The sequence below is a fragment of the Scomber scombrus genome, chromosome 23 (assembly GCF_963691925.1).
Source record: "Scomber scombrus chromosome 23, fScoSco1.1, whole genome shotgun sequence".
In the NCBI taxonomy this organism is placed as follows: Eukaryota; Metazoa; Chordata; class Actinopteri; order Scombriformes; family Scombridae; genus Scomber; species Scomber scombrus.
The window spans coordinates 9187914-9213509 of record NC_084992.1 but is presented as its reverse complement, the minus strand read 5'-3'; the positions used below and the strand labels follow the sequence as shown (position 1 = coordinate 9213509).

Here is a 25596-nt window from a genome sequence, read left to right as displayed (position 1 = left end):
TTTAGCTCCATTACATGTAAGATGATAAACTAATCACTTAACTGTGGGGGTTAATCATTTTCTCATCTCTGGGTCCCCTTGCAGCCTGTGTGCCAATCAGAAACATCCTATAAGATAGGCCTAGGTATGAGGCCAGTCTGACCTGTAGATTCTCATCAATCTCAGGGTTCCTATAGGACTTTTCTGGTACGGCAGCTCTATTTCTCTTAATACCGGGATCAGCTGGACTGGCTGGATATGTGCTCTGAGTGCCATGTATGTGTTATTACCTGTTTTATAAGATTGTCCCTGTGCTGAGACTGAGAGCTTAACCCCACACACACTACACACACACACACACACTACACACACACACACACACACACACACACACACACACACACACACACACACACACACACAGGCATCAAGTATGCAGAGTCAAATGAGTTGTCCGCCATTTGCACTGACAGCTGCGAGATGGGAGTCGAGACAAAGGGGCTGCGGCCTTCTATCCGCCTAACAAGCAAAAGGGAAGGGAAGACGGGAGGAGAGGAATGAATAGATGAATTGATTACAAGGTGAGTTGGTAAGAGGAGGCGTCCTCTGTCCAAAGCTGCTCACTAACCTCATCTTCCTGTTCTTGGAGGAGCCTATTGGTGATTACCATAGCCATGTTAATCTGAAAAGGGCCTAAAAAGTTTGTACTGGACATATTATTGTCTGTATTACATCCTGATAATGCTGCTTTGAGTCTAATGTTAATCTTTGTAGAATTACACTGAAGCTGACTTTTTAAAATTGCTTTATTTCTAAGCTTTTTGTGTCTTTTTAAAGGCTTTTTCAACATATGTTCTTAAGGGTTTTTTGACAGCATCAAATTGCTGTTGGAAAAAACTACAAGTAATCCCCAAAAAAATCCAATGCACCTGCAGAATGGGAAGAAAAAAGCTTAACTCCCTTCTTGGCCTCCATGATCAGGGCTTGCTGTGCTCCAGTTTTACTTCCTTCAGCCACCCCTTCCTCCCCACTCCTTCCAACTCCTCACTAAAGGCTTCAGGTGCTTGTAAGTCTCTGGGCTTCCCGTGCTTGGGTGAATGCAGCCACGCATCTCTAATCTTCCCCTCCCTCCCTCTTTCCTCCGCTCTCAATTCAGTCACACATACTGACAAGCCAAAGCTCGCTGCAGCCTTCTCCTCCTCCTCCTCCTCCTGCCCCCCCTCACCCACACTTCGACTTCCTCACCCACTCTCTCTTTCCCCTTTGCCTCCTGTGGTTTGGACAGCTGAAGAACTGTAAATCCAGATATTCTTTATGCACACGTCCCTGTGTTGTGCTGTTTTTTGATGGGATCCCGCAGGTTACATCTGTTCTCCTGCAGCAGGTATTAACTGAGATGTGTGAGTGCATGCATCTGGAACACAAGCCCACTTCCGCTTGGTTCAAGCACAACCCATCGTAGACCATATTGCCATTTTTATTATTTTTTTCCCCTGTTAAGATTCAACTATTATTTCACCAGGACTATTCTAGCACAGATGTGAACATACAGATACCAACTTCTACTGCTGCTCATACTCTTAATTCAAATAACCATGCCAGCAGTGGAGATTTACCTCATATAATACCTCATCTACAGGCGACAGACGGGACATGAACACCTGCAAAATGCAATGCAATTCAATACAACATCCCTGCATGTATTAAGAAGTGAAATAGAAAATAAGTGTGAGATTTGGTACATTTTTGATGCCTCAATGTCAGCTGGTGGTGTATTGACTTGGATTATACTGTAAGGTGTTCATGTTTTTTTGTCCACCCTTGACTATACATGTTTAATAGCCACAAAAGGCCAAATCTGTCTTTTTTTTGTGGTCCATTTTATTAACTATAGTTCTCGCTGTCTGCTGCACCTCACGGTCGCATTATGTTTACTCATTGGATTCCCTCAGCTGAGAAGAAGTACTAGCACATTAAATGCACCTAAATGGTAACCACAAATAGTCACACGAGTAGCTAAACTTCTTCAAGTAGGTTAATGGACCAAGCAGAGTGTAGTTACATTTAAATGCCAGGTTAATTACGACAGAAATCGTCATTCTAGTTTCCAAAGAGACATCAAGGGTGACTGAATGTGTTACCTCCAGAGGATAGCAATCTGGATCTGCTCATTTCAAGGGAATTTGTTCCAGCACAAAGTTAAATGGGGAGGGGAGGGGAGAGGGGGGGGGGGGGGTATTTTAGCTGATGAATGTTGAATGACATTTTTTTTGCATCGACATGTTTACTGTGAATGACAAATCCTGGTATAAAAACATAAAAGTATATTGTATGGTTGTGTATGCATTTATGCCTTCTAACTTGTATTTCTTTAAATGTTCTGAGGCATTTTTTTTCACTCTGCATGCAAATCGTGAATAAATTCTTTTTTTTTCCTCATGAAAGTGTCTGAATCTCTTTTATTCTAATTTCTGCACCAAGATGAGCAACACAGAATAATGCATTTTTTGTTTCTTGACTGACACTTGGATACTTTGTAGTGTGGCAAATAATCTCCTACTGTGCATTTAGTTTAGTTTCAGCAGTCAAATAAGTCGGTTTCTGTCAGCTTTACTTTGCCTGGACTGCTGGGTTTCTCCAAAATCTCTTAAATGAATACCTTTTATGTCTGCAGATCTAATGTTTTAGAACAGATTCAATTCTTTGATCCTGATTTCTGAGAGAGCCTGAAACTACAGAGGCTTGGGTTTGCCACTGAGGTTCACTAACAGCAACAGGTGCATTTCACAGGCCATAAAAACCTCTCTGCTGCCTGGGGGCGTTATTGACATCCCCGCACACCACTCATAAGCCCCCTTAGCCCTGCCCGCGGCACACTACCCCGCCCTTTACACCTTTTTAGGGTCAGAACCTGATACCCAAGCTGTCGGTTCCCATACTTATTGGGGTGCGGTCACGTGTGCTACTTTTGACCAGGAAAGGAGCACCGGCCGGCAGGGTCTTCTGGTAGTGGGAGCACCACCTCCGCACAGGCACCTAGCACCAGTGGAGTCTGGTCTCAGCAGCCCCTAACTTTCTCTCTCCCCGAAAAAGCGAGACCCCACGTCTCAAGGAGGTTCTTGCTCTCACGGCGTCGTCGTCGTTTCTATTGCTGATTACTTTTTTCTTACCATAAGCTGAGGGGGACGTGAGAAGTCCTGACAGAGGCGGCACGATGACAGCTGTCGAAACCCACATCACATACAGCAACTCTTACACGATCGAACATGAAGGGGTGTACATGACCCAAGAGGAAGACTGGGACAGGGACCTGCTGCTTGACCCAGCCTGGGAGAAGCAGCAGAGGAAGGTAGGTTGAGGCTGAGCTTGTGCGCCGTGCGTAATTACGCACAGAATGACCCTTGCCGTTTATCTATGAAGGGATTTATTAATGCTTTTTTTACAGGTTGACATGCCAAATGAGATGTTTTTCTAATCCAGTGGGCTACCCTAATTGTGTAAAAATATTTTAAACAGCCTAACATGAAACGGGGCTAAGTTGTCCCCGCACCTGGCACTTCAGTCCTGCTAGAAGCTGTGTGGGCAGATATTTTAGGCCGTGGCACTTTCTCAGTATTGTCTTTCAGTTACCCCCTTCGCCTTGCGAAGACTGTCTAAATATAATACCACCCTCTCCTCAGTCTTCAGCTTCAACGTTTGATTCATAACTTAATGAAATACACTCGAGTTTTTTTTTTAACAACCTGAAGCAAAGTTTAAAAAGCACAGCACTGAAACTCAGCAGCGGTGGTGAAGTGAAGTGAAGTGAAGTGACGAAGAAACTTAATACAAACAGTTTATTAATTAGTAAAGTTTACTTGTGTCTGACATACATTAACAACACAATAAGCTACACCGAAAATAAATCAGCATTGTTTCTTGAATACTGAATTAAATAATGCATAAATACAAATATAAAACTTTTTTCAAAAGAGATTAATTAAATTTTTTTTAGCCATTATTGTTAGTGTATTAATACAAATATTTTTTAAAAAATCCCCAAAAAAGATTAATCAAATACATTTTTAGCCATTATTGTTGCCGTAGCAAGGGGCGGCAGCCAGGCGTTGCTAGGCGACCAGCTGGCCTTGCAGCTTGGAGGACGACAGGTGCGTTTAATGACCTGTCGACTCATCTGACACAGGTGACGTCTGCAGCCGCAAGACACTCATAAAAGGTTAATACAGCTTTTTAATTTGACCCCAAATGTTTAAAATGTTCACTTGACACGCACATTGTTCTGCCACCGCTCTGTTTCACCTGTTTAAAGAGATATTTGTCGGTTTTTTTTGGTGTTACAACAGTAGTCTTTTAAAGCTAGCATGTCCTCTCCCACGGGATGGAAAATGGCTGCCAGGTAGCTCATCTACAAGGTAGAAAAAGTTTTCTCTGTTGCAAACTCTGATATTAATCTTAGTAAAGACGGTATTTAAGGACTGGATATTGTGCAAGAATGTCTCAAAACACGAGTTACACTATTCATAGGCCTATCTTTTCATGTATTTTCCTGTAAAGTTAATAATTAATACAGCTGAAATGCCTCTTTTGTGTGTTACACTTAATATAATCACCCATATTTAAACTTTTAGACCTTTAAGACCAACTGTCATTAAATCCCACTCCCACAACTTGCATAGATAAATACAAACTAAACACTTAATTCGGTTTTGAAGATATTTTTCATATTTTTCAAAAAGGCTTTTCTGGTTCGAAGGAGCCAAAAGAGTATTCAGTCTGCAGCACACATAATGAACCAAAAGCTAAACACGGATGACAGCCAGAGATGACATAATTCCACAGAGCCTTTATGGCAATAATTATACAGGGAATTATACAATAACACAGAGTTAAATTCACCGAATAAAACCTAAAGTTGCTCAAGATAACAGGAGATTACAGTCATGTCTGGCTGTCATCTGTGTCCCTTTCTTTTAACAAAAGAGTCTTAACTTGGGAGACAGGTTAAAAGTCTTAATTACTATGAAGTAGATGTTGAAATAAATTCAGAGCAACTGTGAAGATGTGTACTTAACATTTTGAGAAAAAGTGTTCAGTAGCACTTAATTTACACTTCATACAGCTTAAGTGTTGTTTTCTTTATGTCTGATGTCATTTTCTCTGTGATTGTAAGGATGGGTAAATGCTTAGGTACTTGTTGAGTGATTCTGATACCAATATGTTCTTTTTCCACTGTAGCGTCTTTGTCCAAGTTAAGAACTAAAAGGTTAACCGATTCACTTCTTTCCGGGTTTAAAAATAGTCTTATTCTCAGCAGTGTTGCTCATTTATCATCGCTTTCACACTTCTTGTCAGGAAATGGCACACCATTGGTCAAATGTCAGCAGTAAAAATAATCAGACTGATATTATTATTATTATTATTATTATATTAAGATAATATCAAGTGATGCCAAAAGTATGCGGATATATTAATGGATGTACATAAGTTTATCTCATTTGTCTTAGCTGTATCCTATTTTGTGCTCATGTCACAAGCCAATTTTCCCCACAGGGATAATTTAAATCTTATCTAATCTAGTCTAATCTAATCTAATTTAATCTAATCTAATGTCACCTAATCTGCAGTATTGTGGAGCGTTACAGCATAGGGCAGCGTGTTCGGATGGCACCAGCTGCGGTGAATCTGCAGAATTGTTTCTTTCAATGCAAAATGTCCTCCGCCACTGCCGCCACCGCTGACTCGCTCCCAGTGTGACAGGCTGAGACGCCTCAACAGATGGTAGCACGGAGAACGAGATAGCGAGAGAGAGAGAGAGAGAGAGAGAGAGGGAGAGAGAGAGAGAGGGAGAGAGATGGCAAGGCTGGTAGATATACACCCCGGGTTAGTTTCACAGACCTACAAATAAACATCTTCCTATAAATACTTTTCAACTTGCAAGGCTCCAACTTCCCTCCCTCCCTCTCTTCCTTCCCTTCTCTTCTCTTCATTACACTCTTTCTCTTTCTGTCTCTCTCTGTCTTATCTCCATTCACTTACCTCCATCTTTTGCACCTTTTTCTCCTGTTTTCTTGTCAGCTAGAGTTGCTTCTTTTTTTCTCTCCATCTCATGCACCTGTCAATCATTTCACTGTAAGACAATATAACAAGCCACCAAAACCCACACAAGCATCCCCCCTTCTCTCTTTTCTTCCACACCTCTCCTCCTCCCAGGGGAGTAGGTCATCGTACTCCGTTGCTCTCCTCGGCATGTAAAAACTAAGCTTAAGGAGCTGATATCAGCCCATAAATATAGCCGCTGCATCATTTTTGCCATGTAACGAACACGAAAGGGAACCCTCGCGCCACCTGTTCTCTCTTCTATCCTTAAAAATTTCAGTGGAATAAAGCCGCACATGTCCACCACCCTCCTTTGAGTCAGTAGTAAAGTGTTTGTCAACACACAGTGATGCTGAATCTGATACTGGACATTAGAAATAGTGTGTGTCTGCGCACATACGTCTGAATTGTACATCTTGACACAGGTTTATATTTATCACGAGGCAGCAGCTCCGAGGGAGAGATTGCTAGCTAAATGATTCATGGCTCGGGTTTGGGAACAGGGGTTTTATTTAATAGGAGCTGGAAAAAGATACAAAGCAGCTGTACTCTTTGAAATATAGAAGCAAGTGGGGTTTGCTTTGCCCCACTTATTATTCAAGGCCAACTGAAGAGAGGAGACGAGGCGAGAACAGACCAGCCGAGGACAGAAGTTGATGTTTCCATGAGTTCTCAAAGCTTTATCGATGTTGGGCTGACAGCTTGGAAAGAAAAAGAGAGAGAGAGAGAGAGAGAGATCTACAAACAGCAGAGATCATTACAAGCAGGATCGATAGCAGTGAACGTGTGGCTTTGACTTAAAAAAAAGGAGTTTTATTGTTGTCATGATGGATTTAAAGCTGCATTGTTAGCGCTTCAGGAAACTACTCCCATAATTTAGTGATTTCCTTTATTTGTGTGTTGAAATAATAGAAAAATCATAATACAGTAAAGTTTACCACTGTGACCAAAGTCGACTTCAGTTTCACATAGTTTAAGAGTTCAGCTGCTAACTGACTAAGTGAATGACTGGCTGCCCAGCGAAGCTTATGCTAGCAATGACCTATAAATACTCATTACACAGGGTTATCAACCGCTCTAATGGCTCAGCTTACCTATTAGCCATACGATGAATGCTTGTTATACATACATAGAAGAAATTAGGCACTTTTTCATACGTCATTGGTTTTAAACTTAACTTTGTGAGCTGAGGTGGAAGATAAGACTCAAATTAATATTGTGATAATATTCAAAATGACATTAAAAAGGTTAAACGTCTCATCAATCCTATCACCATTTTTGTCTTTTACTGTTTGATTAAAAGAAATTACTTACTAAACTGAAAACGCAGTCAATTAAACTGTATAATTGTCATATATCGTGTCTTAAAGTATAAGACATTCAGACCTCATAATGAACCTTGTAAGGAAGCACAAACGAGATGAAATCTGCAGTAAAAATCTCCATCCTGTTTTTTATTTCTACTCCGCAGGGTGTAAAATAAATGAAGTGGCCAAAAAGAGTCGTCATCGTCACATTTAAGCGATATCAAGTCATTTTCAGTAACGTGATATTTATCCACTCAACCTAATGTAACGTCCCTCCGTGTGTGTGTGTGTGAGCGGGCGAGGAGATATCTTTTGGGGGGGTGACACGTAATCGAATCTAATTCTCATCTAATCTCATTCTGCACTTTTAACAAGTCAGCCGGCAGCCAGACGCAGGCATTGATCTCACCTCCTTCTACCTGATGATGCTCAGCAAGACAATACTATGAAGTGCTTTCTGTCCTCAGGTAATAACGAGGCAGCGATTTACACTAAAGTCTGATGATAATGACGTGTAGCAGTAGTCTAAAGACTTTCTAAGACCGTGAGAAACGTTGTTGAAACAGGTAGAGAGAGTGCCTTAAAGCCCAGTAATGTATTTATCCATAATATTGGTGGCACTGCTGCAGTTGGCTGGAAGAATATCTATAAAACAAATGAGCCTTAATAAGCTAGAACCCCTTTTTTATCCTCCTAAAGGCCTCGGCTTTTAAAAATGTGTCTGAACTACACATCAAGCTCAATCAAACTGATTAATTGTGTAACTGAAAATACAAAAAATCACATTACCATCATAACGAATTAACAATTTGAACTACTCTTATGTTATACTTTAGGTCAGAAGCTGCTCTCGCTCATCTGTGACGGGATGTTTTCAGGTCTCTGCTCTCTTTGTAGGGGCTGAAATAATGACACTGACTAATGACTGATCATTTTTTACTCTTATTTCCCTCCTCTCAGGACCATTACTGACAGAATTACAGGAACTAATTTTTAATGTATTCCCGCTTCACTGATCTGTGCTTACACTGCCTACACACTACAGTACCCAATCCCAAGATGGGAAAAGGGGGGTGCCACTTATATTCTCTCCCATGATTTACTCCGTTAGGATCATATGATCCCAGTGCAGGAACATTCAGGAACAGTAGATTTCCCTTTTACTAGTCTGGACCATTCTGCTCGAGACCACCATGCAAGTGATTTTCTGATTAGTACTTTGTAACATTAATAAACTAAATTAAATTATACAGCCTGCGCAGGGAGGTGGAAATTATTTAAGACTTTCTATTTGATGAAGACATTTTTAAAAGGTGTCTACACCACGTCTGTTTTACACTATATATAAGATAGTATTTATTACAATTATTAGTTAAAATGTTCTCAAGACAAGTCAAAGTTTATTTATATATAGCACATGTAAAACAACCTGTCAACCAAAGTGATGTTACAAGCTTAAAACACAAGATAAAATAAAAGAACAATTATGAGTAACTATAAAAACACAATAGATAAAAGCTAAATATAATTACACAATAAAAGTCAGGGTGTCAAGATCAACTACATTAAAAGCCGATGCAAAGAGGCGAGTCGTAAGCAACGATTTCTCTTATAATTTGGCTCAATATCTACTGTGCAAGAATCAAATAAAAGAGCAAAGCAGTATTAAAACTGCTATAAAACTTCGCCACACTTTTAAAAGTTCACTCCAGGTAAATGATGTCTGAATAATAGGATTAATAAGTACAGTGTGTATCTGTGTTGTGCGCTACATGTGGAGAGTGTATGTGTGTGTGTGTGTGTACGAGGGTTAAACGTAAGCGGAGAGGTGAGAGAGCTCGCAGTCAGATCAAATAGCAGTTGCTATTCCAGAAGCTGTGTCCATGTAGGGAGGCTTCTATAAACTGCTTTTAGCGCAGGAGTCCTGAGAGGCCGCAGGAAGGGCTGAGGAGTGTGTGTGTGTGTGTGTGTGTGTGCGTGTGCGTGCGTGCATGTGTGTGTGTGTGTGTGACATATTCTTGATCAACTGTATTAGCATGAAAGTGTTTCTGATGAATTGTGAGAATCTGATGAAGACTGTAAAACGGTTGAAGGTGTAAAAGTGCTCTGGCAGAGTGTCGTAATGATGAAGGCAGACACTCGATACAGCCGCCGTGTCAGAATCCAGCGGGTGAAAGTAGAAATGATGATTAATGGGCTGCAAGACCCGCCATCTTGATCTGATCAGAGTGCTCCTGCGGGTCTCTAGATAGCATTAAAGCTCGGATTAGTCCGAGAGAATTGCACCGTTTAACGGCGGCGTTTTGCTTTTTTTTAATGCACACAAAGAAACTTAAAAAAACAAAAAAATTCTAAGCATTCAGTGTCATCATCACACAAGTATGTTTTGAATTTACGTAGCCGTGTTACTTTTAAAAAATGTTCTCCAGGCTCGGTGCTCGGGCGTTGAAAATGGAGACTCGTGTTTATGAGGAAGCAGAGAGCCATGAGCTGCCAAATCGGTGACCTCAGTGATGAATGACAGACAGCGGCTTACACAGCTCGAACGCCTCCAAAATGTCACCTCAGGTCCTAATGGTGTCAGTCTTCTGTGTTAATGAGACCTGACTGAATGCTGAACCTTGCTTTATATATATATATATATATATATATATAAAATAAAATAAAATGGAAAAAAAGAAGCTTATAATGTTGCAGCTGAAGCTTGGTTGCCTGCGGTGGGTATTTATAGGCAGCTGGTAGCAGAAGTTACAGTCATCACCAGTTGGACGTCTGCTGAGATGATGGGTCCCTTATAATAGGACTGAGGTCATGAAGATATCATTATGTGCTTTATAACAGCCTAAAAAGCTGCAGCCGTAAAAAGCACGCTGCCAGAGAGCCACGCTAGCTCTAGTTAAAGCATCGAAATGTTAGCCCGATGCTGTAATCTTTGACTTTCTGCCACGACGGCCGCCATTGTTACAGTCGGAGCTGTTTGAAGCCGAGTTGAAAGATGTTTATTAGCTGCTGCATCAGCTTTAGGTGTTAAAGGCTCGGTGCCAGCTGATCTCAGCAGGACGCTAAACTAAGGACTTCCTGAATGACGAGGCACACAGCCACCGGTCACATGAAGTCACAAATTACTAAATATAATCAGAGTTGTGATATCATCTGACTCTGAGCATTAAATATTGTTTTAGTGGTTTGTGGTTCTGTAATGGAGGTAAAAGTAGAATCATGAGGTTGACAGCGAACATGTTTTTTTTGGTTAAATGAATGCTGAGAAATGTAGCCGGCTCGCATGTTACTACAGATCAGTTTCACATGTCGTCATGTTCGAGGTTCCTGTTAAGATGGAATTAGCTGACCCGAGATCTGCCTGCACAGTTTTGCCTCTTATTTCAGAGAAAGAACTCGCCTGCTGAAATTAGACACAGCCCTCCTCCTCCTCCTCCTCCCCAACCTGTCCTCCTCCTGAGGCCAGCCGCACTGTCATAAATCCTCCACAACCACTTACACCAATCCCTCTCTCCCTCTCTCTCTCTCTCTCTCTCTCTCTCTCTCTCTCTCTCTCTCTCTCTCTCTCCCCCCCCTCTCTCTCCCTCCCTCTCTCTCTCTAGTTGTCACTCTGAGCTCATTAAACAACCAAAGAGTCGGCTGCTGCTGGCAGCCACGAACCTGTACAATCACCTTTATTCTTGGCCATCGATCACACGCTCACTCAGTCACTCAGTCAGTCATTTAGTCATTTTCTGAGTTGTGTAACAAGACAGCGGAGGCTGTAAATGGAAAGAAAGATGAGGATGCTCTGTGTGCAGCGTAAGCAGAAAATCAGGCTTATTAGATTCAACCTCTCTGACAAGTGAAAGGCATAAAAAGTTAATACATATAGCAGATATCTATTAATATGGAAGACAAGTATTTTTTTTTATCAAAAGCCATAGCTTATTTCTCCTGGAAGATTACTTTCCTTTCAACTTTTTATAGTTTTAGCACAACAGACAGGGTCATGTACTGCAGTGTGAAATTCTAAAATAACATTTTTAGCCATGTTAGGAGTGTGGCTGTATGGATGACCTGTAGGGAAGTTGGTTGGTCCACCACTTTGGTGCTGATTGAAATATTTTACATTAATAACTATTATTATTTACCTTTTATTAGTAAGTTAGTGGCAGAGAGGCTGACAGGAAATAAGGGGAGAGAGAAGTGGGTACAACATACAACAAAGGTCCCTTTACTGGATTCGAACCAACGTTGTGTATATATATGGCTACCAGGGCAATCCATTATCATGGCGTTTTGTCAGGAAATTCATGTTGCATCGTTATTAGTCTCGCTCCTCCATGAGGTCGACATTTATGGAGTGAGACTTCTCCACAACTATTGGATGGATCGTCATGAAATTAGGTTCAGACAATCTTGCCCCCCATCCAGCAGTACAATTTGAATTTGTCCAATACTTTGATGGTGATTATGATCATATGTGCAACTGCAGTCTCTCTAATCCATCGACATATCAGATAAATGTTCCCAAATTAGGCCTCACAACATCCTCGGCGAACTGTAATGGCATCATATAAAGGAAAAATGACACCATTTATTATGGTAGACAAAACCGGGCTGCTGATTTCTCTAAATAATCACCAAAGCATTTACTGCCCCGTCCTTCCTGTTCATTATCGCCTCCGTGGTACTTCTGAAACGTGAACACCTGCACACGTGAACACACACACACATAGACACCCTGATCGAGAGGCACGTTGATGATTTTGGCGTCCATATCTGGCATGCATCTGGCAGTGGAACATAATGTAAGGCAGCATAATGGAGAAGGAGCAGGACACAATGTTTCCCCCCCACACACACGCTGAGCCGAAGCAATTAATATGACAACACAGACAGATGGCTCATGTCAAAACAGGTGATTGACTGAACCAGGTTAGCCGTACGCTCCCTCGGGGGCGGCTCGGAGAACACAAGATAAATCTTTGCTTGTAGATGATGTGCTGCAGGATTGTCAGCCAGCGTCTGTGTTTCCATGTCGCTCTAGTTGATTTGTTTAATATAACTCTGAGCGCGGTGACCCTTCTTCTTTGTGAACAGACACTTCATGGGATTTCTCATATAAAAAAATTTAAAGAAGGGAAGGGAGCCTAATTTTTTACGCTCTATTTGTACTTCCCTCCATTAAATCTTTCATTCATTAGCTTTGTTCTCACTGTGTTTGCGGGCGGAGGACTTTGTCTTTCATCACCTGCTCCACCTGTTCACTCACCAGCTAAAAATCCCTCGTGCCCACAGTGTATCTCGTTGGCATCTGGCACAGAGAGCTGAAACACACACACACACACACACACACACACACACACACACACACACACACACACACACACACACACACACACACACACACACACACACTCTCTGTAGACTACAAGAGGCGTCCTTAGGCCTTTTATCCTCTAAACACAGACATAAATCCGCCAGTTTGGACTCGGGCCTCGCCACAGGAGTCCGGCGGTGGCCCTGTTGTCAGCAAGGTCTCTGGGATATTATCCTGTTAATCCTTCATAGAGGAGAGGAGGAAGAGAGGGATAAATACGTTGATGATGGAGACTTGATTCACTTACAGTTCAACACACTGAAAAAATGTCACTTTAAAACTGAGCTTTTGACTTCTTTTCAGTGACAGAGGCTCGATTGTTTTATATATACTATATGTAGTAACTGAGTTGAAAGCACAGTGACCTTGCTGTTATATATATTTTTTAAAGATGAAGTTTAATTGCTCACTTTTATTTCCATTAAACTCAATTTCATGCTTCTTTTTTATAAGATTACACACGTCAGACATTGAATGCAGCAGGTCTGTGCCATTATATGACATTGTGTGAGCGAATAATGACTTCACTCAGTATTACATTTATCTTTTTACATTTGAAACAGACACTTTTTAACACTACGAGTAATCATAACATAACTTTGTGTAGCAGAAATATATATTTTTTCCTCTATCCAATCTTTAAAGTCACCTTGCAGTCTCTCACAGACCTAAGTTGATTCCTTACATTAACTTAACCACATCTTTTTCTAAGTTTTGCAGCTGTGAGCATTCATTTAGTTGTATGTATTATATTTCTTTTTCTACATTTGAAACAGACACTTTTTTTTTAAACACTACCTCACCTCTGTGTTTCAGTTTTTATTTATTTTCAGCAGGTGTCAGCAGCTCGTAACCTTTTTGTGCGGCGACCTTTTAAAGCAAAGGAATACGACCCCGTGTCAAACCTTCTAGTTTAGGCCGATATATCGCACGATTGCAGATACCCCAACCAATAAGTGATATATATTTAGTGTTTGAATTGTTTTTAGAAGAGCAAAGACATTAAATTATCCATTGTTTAAAATTCATATGCAAAGATAAGAGATGAGTCAGAGAGAATTACAACTTTGTGTAGCAGAAATATAAACTTTTTTCCTCTTTCTGATCTTTAAACTCATCTTGTAGCCTCTCATAGACCCAAATTGACTCCCAAAATTAACTTAACCACATCTTTATTTGTACGTTTTGCAGCTGTGAGCATTAATTTAGTGTAATTATGTTATTTAGTGTAGTTATTTGATCTATAATAACAATAAAAGTCATCAACATCTGTGTGTTTTAATAGCTGCGTCAGCGTGGTGGGGGTATTAGAGGTAACGTCGGTGGGGCAGAAGAGTTCAGGTTGGACTGTCAGAGGTGTGAGTTGGGGTTGAGTGAGAGGAGAGGGGGGAGGTAGGTGGGGGGGTTCAATCATTGGGCTCTCATGTCATCGTCCCTGTTGCACCCAAGTTCAGGGCTTCAGGTCTCTGTGAGAGAGGAGGGGGGATATTTAAAGCTCACAAGGGGAGGAAGGGGAAGAAGAGAAGGAGTTAGTGGGGAGGGGGAAATGAGGAGGGGGAAGGGGGGTCGGCTCCTAAATGTCGGCTACACCTGTCGTGTGTTGTAACTCTCCCCTCTCTCTCTCTCTCTCTCTCTCTCTCTTTCTCTCTCTCTCTCTCTCTCTCTCTCTCTCTCTCTCTCTCTCTCTCTCTCTCTCTCTCTCTCTCTCTCTCTCCTCTCCACCGCGGTCCTGTCACTTTATCGGCTGTTAAAACTCGGTGGAGGAATTCAACGCCAATTGTTGTTTATAACCGACGCGAGAAAGTGATGTCAGAGATAAAAACGAGTCCGAAAAACAAACCCAACAATCTACGAGCGACACAGAGACACAGTTTTGGTACCAAAGAGGATCAAAAACTGTCCTGTACTGAAACCCAGCATTAAAAGTCTTATCAAGTAATCAACTTTATTTGTTCTTTAATCAGAATTTAAATACTAAAATAGACATTTTACACATTTGACACTTCTTTAAATAATCAATTTTATAGAAAATCATGTCTATATATCTAAAAGTAAGGTTTACAAGCAAGTATTAGTACCGAAACTCAGGCATTATATGAACACTAGCACTACTCAGTTGTGTTTCTTACTTCTTAAATCAGATGGTGCCTCATTTAAATACTGAAAAAGCCAAATTTAGACTATGTTCAGACAACATTTAACACATGGATTTGAGATTTTTTTAAAATAATTTTATAGAAAATCATGTTTATACTTCTGAATGTAAGCATTAGTACCAAAACTCAAGTATTATATGAACACTAGTATTAACAAATATTAGATACTACTCAGTTGTGCCTTTTTATGTATACTGTATTTTCATTTTGTAAGTGTTATAGGTGTTATACTGTGTTTTATTCTTATAGATTTCACCATTTTAAGTGAATACCAAACTTGTCATTGTAGTTCAGACAACATAAAAATCTCAAAATCTCACATACACATCAAACTTTTCTCGTTTCCAAAAGTGAAGATTGTTTTACTGACACTTTGCTTCGAGACTTTGAGAAGAGAAGCGTTAACAGAGGTGTTTGTAGGTGTTGTTTGTCCTGAAGCGGCTTAAAGGCGGCTGCTCGAATCTGCCACACTTGTTACTGTGGAGCTCTTATGTAAGCGCTGTCACTTTCACAAAGTGTTTCTCTCTTATGTGGCGTTATATCGCTGACACCTTCCTTTCATGGAGGCCTCAGATGAATCAATTTTTCTTTTTTTCTCCTTTTTAAATATGATGTGAAGCTCACATTTGAAGTGAAGAGCTCAGCAGTGGAGCAGTTTCGCTCCATCAGGCTCGACAGATGGACAAATCAAACTCTTTTTTTTCCCTTTTTACTCTGATATCTGCTGACAGATAAAACAGAGCATGTTATATTATCTTTCTCTGCCAGTCAGCGGCGTCCTGCTGGGACTCTCTCAGCGGTCAGCCATGATGGGAAACGATGTGTCAGCCGAGCATGTAAATGATACTAAAAGAGCGAGAGGGGGGAAAAATACTCGAAACGTCTCTTTCAATATAGCTACAACAGGTGGTCTGAGTTATTTATTTATTATAATCATCATCATACGTATATTTGTATATCGCTTATTTTAAATACAGATTCACAGTCTCATCAAATCTATTCAAACTTTACTAAATAAGACAAAATAATCAGTCTAATAGTTTAAAAAAGAGTCGAGTAAAACCTACTTTGACTTATTTTAGTGAGACAATTATTCATTTTTAAAGATATATCTCATTTGATTAGTTTTTTAATTAAATTCATCATTAATATTTGACTGTTTAATGACTGTAACGGTCATTTCTAACAGCACAGAGGAGCTTGAACTCTTAAACGTGTTTAGTGTCAGTGCTGGCCTGTGTGGTTTGTTGTTGACACGAGCCGCTGCAGGTTTCTCATTGTGGACTAAAGGTGCACATCGTATTCGAGGTGCTGAACACTTGTTACTGTCAGACAGGTGCAGCGAAGCGGAGGCGACGATCCAAAATCATTCAAATCATACCGCTGTTATTAAGCTTTAAGCCTTTAACTATAATAAAGATATAACCGCTAATATTTCTGAACCCAGCTACACATTCAGATCTTCAGTGTAAATGGGATTGAATCTATCATTATTAGACTAAATTAAAATGATTAGTATTAAATAAATTATATCTATCTTTAAACTGGCTATATTTAAAAGTACTGTGTGTGTATTTGTGTGTGAACTCATGTGCATCTCAAACATAGTGACCTTATAAACACTGCAGGTTTTTATGTGCAGCTATTATTGTGCGCTCTGCATGTGAGCGGGCAGTGATTTGTTTAGGCAGCGTGCCTGTTTGTGTGTTTGTGTGTGTGTGTGTGTGTGTGTGAGACCAGGACATGACACGACTGCTTGAACAGGTGTGTGACAAAGGTAGCCGTAGCAGACAGGTGTGAACCAGTCAACCATGTCAACCTTGCAGGCTGGACTATTTTTACAGCAGCAGAGCAACATAAATACCTGTTTATATAAAGACGGAGCACATATACTGAATATATGCATGAACACGACCTGCGTTTAGATTGTTAAACTTTATTTTAAAAAATGAGGAGAGTGAAGCTCAAACAGAAAGAGGAAAGAAGAGAGCGTGTTGTGGTTTACCTTTCTGTGCATCAGGACTTTTATTTAAACTAACTGGACTTGAAAGAATGAGGTTATGAGCTTAATGTTCAAAGCTGCAATAAAAGTGTGCTGTCATAATCCATCACGGGGTACACAACGTGATTCTGTAAGATGCTTCTGCCTCATAAAATTAATTATAATAGATTTATTTTTAAGATGAATTTCTGGTCCCCCTTTTTAAAAGCTTTCTGATTGCTTCCTGCATCACATTTAGACTGAAACCAGAGTTTGTGCCATAAAGCTAAACACACACAGAGAGAGATAAGTACTGCAGTGTTTCCTGTAAGTTTTAATTTCAAACACTCCAGCAGCATATTTCCATAATTAGATCAGCCATCTCTGATTGAAGGTGCTAATTAGTGAAATCAGCTACTGTATACTTTTATAATTAAATCTGCACAAAAGACTGGACACCAGCGAGGCGGCGCTCAGCAGAGGTGAGGTGTAAATGAGGAGCAGCCCGCAGGTTTATGTAATTACGTGTCTCATTAGCAGAAGCGTCGAGGTCGGATGTTTTTATATTTCTGTGTCACAGAATAGCCCGAGACGGACAAACTGGAGCTGCTGGAGTGTAAAGAGCACCTTGCTGGAGTGTGTGTGATCACTGTGTATGTGTGTGTGTGTGTGTGTGTGTGTGTGTGTGATGTGTTGGACCGGCACCATAGAGGGCGAGAGGCACATATTTGTAACATAACAGAGAGACAGGAGCGATGGCCAGCGGCAGGAGGACATTTTGTGCCCCCCCACACACACGCACACACACACGCACTGTGGTGAGAGCTGCTGGATGTCACAGGTAAACACAACATGTACAGAGACAGCAGACATTCAGCCATGACTTCATTATTAAATATTCATTAGAAATATAACTTTTACTCAACTGGGCTGTTAAAATCATCAAATAAATCACGATTCTATGTTACCAAATGATACCAATTTGGGAATATTTTCACCCCCCAAAAGGTAAAGATGTTAATATTATCTTAAAGGAGAACAGAACACTTATTAAATACTATTTTGACTACTAGTTAGTGTCCAAATCATCAAATAATTCACAATTCCTAATTATCAAACAATAACTTTTTGTCTCAGTTTCCAGTTATTAATAATTTATACACGGATAACACAATAAAATGGAACACTGTTTTATTTTTAGACATATCCATAATTTGCTTGACATAATTCATCTAATCCATCAAACAATAGATTATTCTTGTAGCCACTTTCATTTACATTTAATTTGTCCAGTTAGATTTTGACTGATCGTGGTCGTTGAATATCGTGGTCATAGTTTTTTGCCAACTTTCTTAGTATTTAATCTCTAAAGTAGTTATTGCGTATATTTCTCTGTAAATAAGTCATATCTGTTTCATCTGTCATTTGTAGAGGGAGACTCTCAAAATTACTAAATTATGATTAAATACAGAGCGGGAATTTAACAATATAGTTATTTATTTATTGTTCCTGCAAAACCACCTGAGCATGACCAAACAACATGACTTTAAGGCGTGATTTCCTCCATAAACTGATGTTATAAAACTCCACATCTGGATCTGTTATATTTATAAATCACTGCAGTTGTGACAAAGCATTACATTTTTTTTTTTTTTAAAGTCCCCGAAAATCAGATCACAGGGCGACATTTGAAAATAAACCATTGTTGCGTGACATTACTCTCCCACCTTTTTTAAAGATATTGATTTCTACTCTAACTAACTGCGGCGGAGCTTAGCTGAGATCAAATATGGAGTGCAGATATTGAACAGGTCGTTTCAGAAAATGGATCTGACTCTCGGCTTCCCCTCCGAGGCCGGCGTTGGCGGCACCGGTTGCGTCAGCTCTTTAATGTACAGTCTAGCTGCTCTGAGCCTGATCAAATGGGAAAAATGATGTGTGTGTGTGTGTGTGTGTGTGTGTGTATGTGCGTGTCAGCTGTATTGAGGGTCAGCAGCCCTGACTCCCCTTGAAGAGGAGGAAGAAGAGGAGGGGGAGGTGCAGTTATGACAGGCATTCAGCTTGGCTGCCGTGACCTCATTTTACAAGGAGGACCTGTAAAAAAATAAAGAAGGCTGAGCTGAGCCAGGCCAGACCGACAGGTGTGGACAGACAGACGGGGGGGGGGGGGGGGACTTCATGCCGAGGGACTCTGTAGACCACCACAGGCATTAAAACAAACCCAGGGGGATGAGATAATAGAGCATTACAGATGCAGCTTTAGCTATCACAGGTATGGCAGTTAATAGTTTTTTTTAAATCCTAAAGTGCCTCGTTAAGCTCTTTTGGATTTAATGAATTTTGGATTATGTTTGTATCTGCGGCTTTTATTAGGTTAAGTGAATCCTTGATTTCAATTAAAGGCAGTTAAGTTTCTAACAGCTCGCTGCTCTGCTTTGATGTCGCCACTGCTGTCTCGTCTTCCTCGCACTTTCTCAAGTTTATTATTTTATACCTTGTCATATTCTTCGATCCATTCCTTCCTTCCTCCCTCAGCGTCTCTCTCTCTCTCTCTCTCTCTCTCTCTCTCTCTCTCTCTCTTTCTCTCTCTCTCTCTTTCTCCGTCTTGGACTCTTACAGTTCACCTCAGGAATCCTGCCTTCTCAGCTGTCCGGTGGTGTCCCATAGCAACCCGATTTAGCCTCTCCGTCGCCGCCTCCTCCTCCTTGCCTTCCTCCACCCTCCCTCCACTTTTTAGTCTTTTTCTCCTCCTCCTCTTCTTCTACCTAATTTAGCCCCCACCCCTCCCTACTCCTCCACCTCCCTCCTTCCTCCACACACACACCTTTTCGTCTCCTCTCTCCTGCTTGGCCTGCTGGCCTGTGTGTGCTGGATTAGGAGCCTGTCTAAATTTGGTCATGCATGGCAGAGGAGAGCAGCACCTGCTGGGACCCCGGCTGGTTGGACAGGCGGCCTCTTCTCCTCTCCAGACCCTTACATCAAATTACAGCCGGGCCCCGGCATTCCTGTCACTCCGCTAACTTCTCCACCTCTCAGCCTATCTCCTTCTACAAGACTTTCTCTCTTGTTTAAAAAAAAATTCAGTTTGAAGAGAAGTGAGTTATTCTTCTGTCGTTGTGTTAAATGTCAAATGTTGAGTACATTTCCAAAAGATCTGCAAAAACAAACATGAAGTCAGGATGTTTCTGGTAGTTAATGGTGGAAAAAGTTGCAACACTAAAGCATAAAAATAGTTCCTCATTACAAATAACGGTGCTGCATTCAGAAACATCTGCAAACTCAGTGCTGCTTTAATGTTTTGTGTTTAAAATGTTCAAACTAATAACTATAGCTTCAATTGTAGCAGAGTATAAAATTATAAAGTATCATAAAACATATTCAAGTAACTCAAAACAGTTAAAAAAAAAGTTCAGCACTGCAGTAAATGTACTTATTTAGTTAATTTCCACCTCTGACAGTTTCTCTGTAAATGTTATGAAGAGGATGAGTCAAGATTACATCATATAAAGAGCACCTGTGGCTCCTCTGACTAATTTCACTCTGGTTACATCACAGTGTTTCTTTGCTGCTCTCTACTAAATATAAATTAATATGTTTTCTCTCTCTGAATAGACAGAGGAATGCTTTGTCTTCATCTTGTCTTTATAAAAGTTGAATGTCTTTTTTTAACCTAACCTTAACTAAATAAAAACCTTTTAAAGTTAGATGTGCAAATTGGAATAAAGCATTTAAAACATACATCCAAGCCAAGAAATTGTTAAAATGCTGAACAAGTTTATGTGCCAACAATATGAAATACAACTTAATATATAGTTTATTGCCTTTTGGTATAGCTTTCTTATCTTTTATTAAGTCGCTAGTACAGGAGGACTTATTCTTTATCTCTCTAAATCAAGTCGGACTAATCACCATGTTCATTATTTACAGTGAGTTTTTTTTAATTCATTGATTAATTTGATCCAAAAAATGTGTTGACATAAACTTATTGTCTAAAAATATTCACTTTAGTGTCACTTAAGATAAAGAAGAGCAGCAAATCCTCACATTTGGGGAAATCTTTGCTTAAAAAATGTCGTAAACAATTCTTTTATTAGTCTCTCTCTGCATAATCTCTCCTCCTTCATCTTGTCTCTCTCAGTCCCTGAACATTTCTGTCCTCCTCCTCCTCTTTTTCTCCGAGCTCCTGTCTCTTTCTGTTTCTGCTGCTTTGCGTCTCTGTCCGGTCGCGTAGCTCCGCCGTCACACATGAGTGCAGATGACACACAGATGGCACACACACACACACACACACATTATATAAACGCACATACTGGACACAGAGATACATTTTGATTTCTGGACATAGTTTAATGTTCTCTACTGTGATGGATAATTTCTTTCTTTCACCTAGTGAGCACAAACCCTGTTTCATTGCTAATTCATACGTCTCTCTTCACTCCACCCACACCATCATCTGCAGTTAGTTATTCAGCTCGTGTACTTATTCTGCTTCTACGCCTCCACACACATCCTCAAAAACCCTGGCAAAGTTTTTGGCTCTTCAGTAGCAAAAAACACACACGTACACACACACACACACACACACACACACACACACACACACACACACACACACACACACACACACACACACACACACACACACACACACACACACACACACACACACACACACACACACTCACACTCAAATTCAAACAAACACATCCCATATTCACATTTGAAGCAAAACACCATGAAAGCCTCTCAAAATACCATCCAGTGATTGATTGAACGGCCTGATGGAACCAATTGAATTGTCCCCGACGTGCATGACTGACGCCATTAGGCAATTTTCCAGGCAGACCAAAAAGCAAGCACTCAGCGGCTGAGAGCCATTTACATCACCGTCTGCATTTTTGGCCATTACGCACAGCGCCGTCCGCCTAATGAACAGTTAGTGTTTCTAAAAATGAGATGTCTGGTCTGGCTTTTGAGAGACGCAGCATCTACTCGTCCAAAAAAATAGTTTGATAAAACCCTGGATCAGGACCGAAGAAGAGACTTTATAGCAGGTGACTTCCTGATTTAGAGGTATAACACTAATGGGATTACTTAATGGACGTCAGACAGTTACTAGAGCTGCAAAATGGTCTTTAAAATGTTTGGAAATAGTGAAAAATGTCAATGTCTCTGAGCCCATGGTGACATGACATCAATAGTCTGAAACCTTGGAAGAAGTTCAGCTTTCAATGATATAAAACAGAGGAAAAAAACACAAAATCTGAACTGTGAAAAGCTAGAAATGGAAAATGTTGATCTTGATAAATGTGTTAAACTATGAATCAGCTATTAATATGATTAAAATGATGAAGACACAGTGCACAGCCATGCTATTGTACAGCACATGATCCAGTTTTTACACTTTTTTTGTACGTATTAAATAAACAAGATATTATGTGTTAATTATTGAGGTTTAGAGGTGCTTGTAGTCAGATTTGACCTTTTAGAAAGAGTCAGGCTAGCTGCTTCCCTTTGTTTCCAGTCTTTATGCTAAGCTAAGCTAAGAAACCGCTTGCTGTAGCATCATATTTACTTTCAGCAAGAAAGTGAATCTCTTAAAATGTTGAACTCCTCCTTTAAGTAAACATGCATTATACCAAAAAAAGGACAAAAAACTGACGACCTGAAACCAGTGGCCTGTTTAAACTCAGATCTGTTGAGTCAACAGTGGCTGTCAAACCCACATAAATGTCAGTGTGTGTGTGTATGAGTGCGCTCTCACCGTCAGCAGCCACACTCATAACAAGGCTGCAAATTAAAGTGGACAGTTCAGGCCTCGCTAAGCAGTTTTGACCCTGATCTCAGATGAGAAACAAGCTGTATGTGTATGAGTAGGATGCTTGGTACATAACTTTTTTTTCAAGGTGTGTGTGTGCGGCAGGTGAAGATGTTGTTCGATGCTGTCAGTGTGTGTAAATGTCTGTGTGGTACACTCAGATAGTTGAATATTTTTCTCTCTTTTTCTCTCTCAGACCTTCACAGCTTGGTGTAACTCCCACTTGAGGAAGGCCGGGACACAGATTGAGAACATTGAAGAGGATTTCAGAAATGGCCTCAAACTTATGCTGCTGCTGGAGGTCATATCAGGTGAATCTCATCAATGCACACACGCACGCACACGCACACACACATGCACACACACTGCTTACTGAGTCATTGCTTTTGTGTTATAATATATACAGTGTGACTCTTAACAGGAAAAGAGTAGTTTCTTACCCATTTTTTTATTGCTATTTCTCCTTTTTGTCATGTCTTTTGTAGCGAAGAGACACATTTTGATCAGTTGATATCCTTTAATATCATTTCAGATGTTAAATAACTTTGCTGAGACAGGAGGATGTCTGTTTTATTTATCCCTGATGTCCTGCTTTCATCTGTTGTCATTTAGCAATAATTCCTCTCAGTAAGGATCACATTTTATTCACTAGCATCGTTTCAGATACAGTGACACCACTAGTAACCACTTAGGTGATTAAAATCTCACTTTAATTGAGTTGTTGAATGAAACCAGGCAACACAAAGTGATATTACGTCACCCACAATATGAATTAGGTCGTTTTAACAGTTATTTTCATCATGGATAGTTGACACTTGATCATTTAGTTGTTTGGTCTATAAAATGTCAGAATATAGTGAAAAATGTTTCCCAAAGCACAAGATACAACCTTAAATGTCTTGTTTTGTCCTGACAAATAATCCATAACCCAAATATATTCAGTTTATAATCTTAAAGTGAGAGAAACCATAAAATATTGACGTTGTTTTATGAAAAGCTGTTTATTTTTCTTCCTGTCAGCTTAAATAATGAAGGGCAAACTCAAATGAAATGAATAAATAAACGCGTTTCTCTGTCTGACAGGCGAGAGGCTGCCCAAACCTGACAAAGGCAAGATGCGTTTCCACAAGATCGCCAACGTGAACAAAGCCTTGGACTTCATCTGCAGCAAGGGGGTCAAGCTGGTGTCTATCGGTGCTGAGGGTGAGATTTTCCCGCCTCGACTTAACGACTGCCTCACATCATTTTCCCCCTCCATGCGCTTCCTGTTTTCCCCCCTCTTCTTTTAATTAATATACCAAGGTCACACAGCATTTGCATTTCTTGTACCTATTTTGAGCGCCAGATGGTTGGAAACGTCAGGAGAATTCAGATGAGTGTGTAGTGACAGGAAAGTAAGGAATTTGCAGCATCTTAACACTCACTGATTCAACTTTAGTGTCTATTTGTTTAAAACTATCATGAATAAAGTAGGAGTATAAAAGAAACATGAAATTTAGTTGTTTGTGTGTAATTTTTTGTGTTAGAAACATAACTTTTTTTAATTACGTGTTGGGTAAATGTATCTTTAATAAAATAGCAATATCACTTTAAACATATTAGTGAATAAAATCTACTGGAACTGCAGGGAAATGGCAGCAAATTGGATGTACTGAAGATGTAATTGGGTACTTAACTGAAGAACTGAAGAGAAAAACAACAATAATTATTCATCGGGGTGAATTTTAAGTAGAGAAAATGTTCCACATGGACATAAAAATCACATTTTCCTGCTTAGATTTTGCCCATGAGCCTTTAAAAAAAAAAAAAATCAGTTTGACTCTGTGAGGTTAAACTGACTAAATACTCAGCAGGTGTAAAGACAGCTTCAGACTGACACTTAAAAACACGCTGAGAGCTTGTTGGTGCAACATTCACATCACAGCTCTTCAAAAAAAAAAATCCAATTTGTTTCTACAGCAAAGGCTTCAAACGTTGCCCAATTAAACGTGTTTCAGTCAGCAAACACAGAGCTTTTTGAACTTGTAGAGAGGGCCGACGCTTTGTCTTTATATTTGTGTCCACTGCTGTGATTGATAATGTGTGTGTGTGTGTGTTTCTCTGTTCTGTGGTTTTCCAGAAATTGTCGACGGTAACGTGAAGATGACCCTTGGTATGATCTGGACCATCATCCTGCGTTTCGCCATCCAGGACATCTCTGTTGAAGGTGTGTGTTTGTGACAGGTTGACCTTTTGTGTTTTTAGGGGGGGGGAGGGGACAAGCAAGGGACTCTCTCCACTCTGACATTTAATATTTTGTTAACAGTGAGATTTTTGTACTCCCTTGAGTCATCCCTCAAAAATGATGCTAAACATACATATGACACTGAATGAACATAAGCTGTATAGCAATAAGCTTAGAGCAATAATATTCATATATTTGAGCAAAAGCCCAAAATCACACAGTTTAACACACTTGCATAAAGTAAATTAAATCACCATTAAAACATTGTTTGGTGAGTTTGGTCCAGCACTCAACCCACCTAAAAACTGCAGCTTGTCATATTTATACTTCTGTTTTTGTACAGATTAAATGAAAAAGTTGTGTGGTAGACGCGCAAATCTGGAATTAAAAAAACAAACAGAGCTGGAGCAATAAAAACAAAATCAGTAAAGGCAGAAAGAAGTCAGCACACTAATGCAGGTATACTTTAATAGGATCTCAAGAGTTAGACTAAGACTCTTCATATCCTATTAAATTATACCTGCATTGGGAGCGACAGTGTACTGACTTTTTTTTGGTACAGATTAATCCTTACATACTGTTCATACTCAGTCTTTATGCTAAGCTAAGCTAACAGCCTCCTGGCTCTAGCTTATTTAAAGGACAGATGAGTATCAGCTGACTGCTGTAG

At 40.1% G+C, this 25596-nt stretch overlaps 1 protein-coding gene and 1 long non-coding RNA gene across 2 annotated transcripts in view; both read left to right on the top strand.

The window, feature by feature from the left end:
* The first annotated feature begins 521 nt into the window (after nucleotides 1–521).
* On the top strand, nucleotides 522–2418 carry LOC134005683 (uncharacterized). The gene is made up of 2 exons (XR_009927884.1): nucleotides 522–560; nucleotides 1265–2418. It is a non-coding gene; the product is annotated as an uncharacterized LOC134005683 (long non-coding RNA).
* A 547-nt stretch (nucleotides 2419–2965) lies between these two features.
* The window catches only part of actn3b (actinin alpha 3b), a 33822-nt gene continuing 11191 nt past the window's right edge, over nucleotides 2966–25596 (top strand). The window contains exons 1-4 of the mRNA XM_062444552.1: nucleotides 2966–3328; nucleotides 22899–23013; nucleotides 23786–23905; nucleotides 24822–24908. Coding sequence (XP_062300536.1) covers nucleotides 3194–3328; nucleotides 22899–23013; nucleotides 23786–23905; nucleotides 24822–24908 — 457 coding nt within the window. The 5' untranslated portion in view covers nucleotides 2966–3193. The remainder of the gene's footprint in view (nucleotides 3329–22898; nucleotides 23014–23785; nucleotides 23906–24821; nucleotides 24909–25596) is intronic.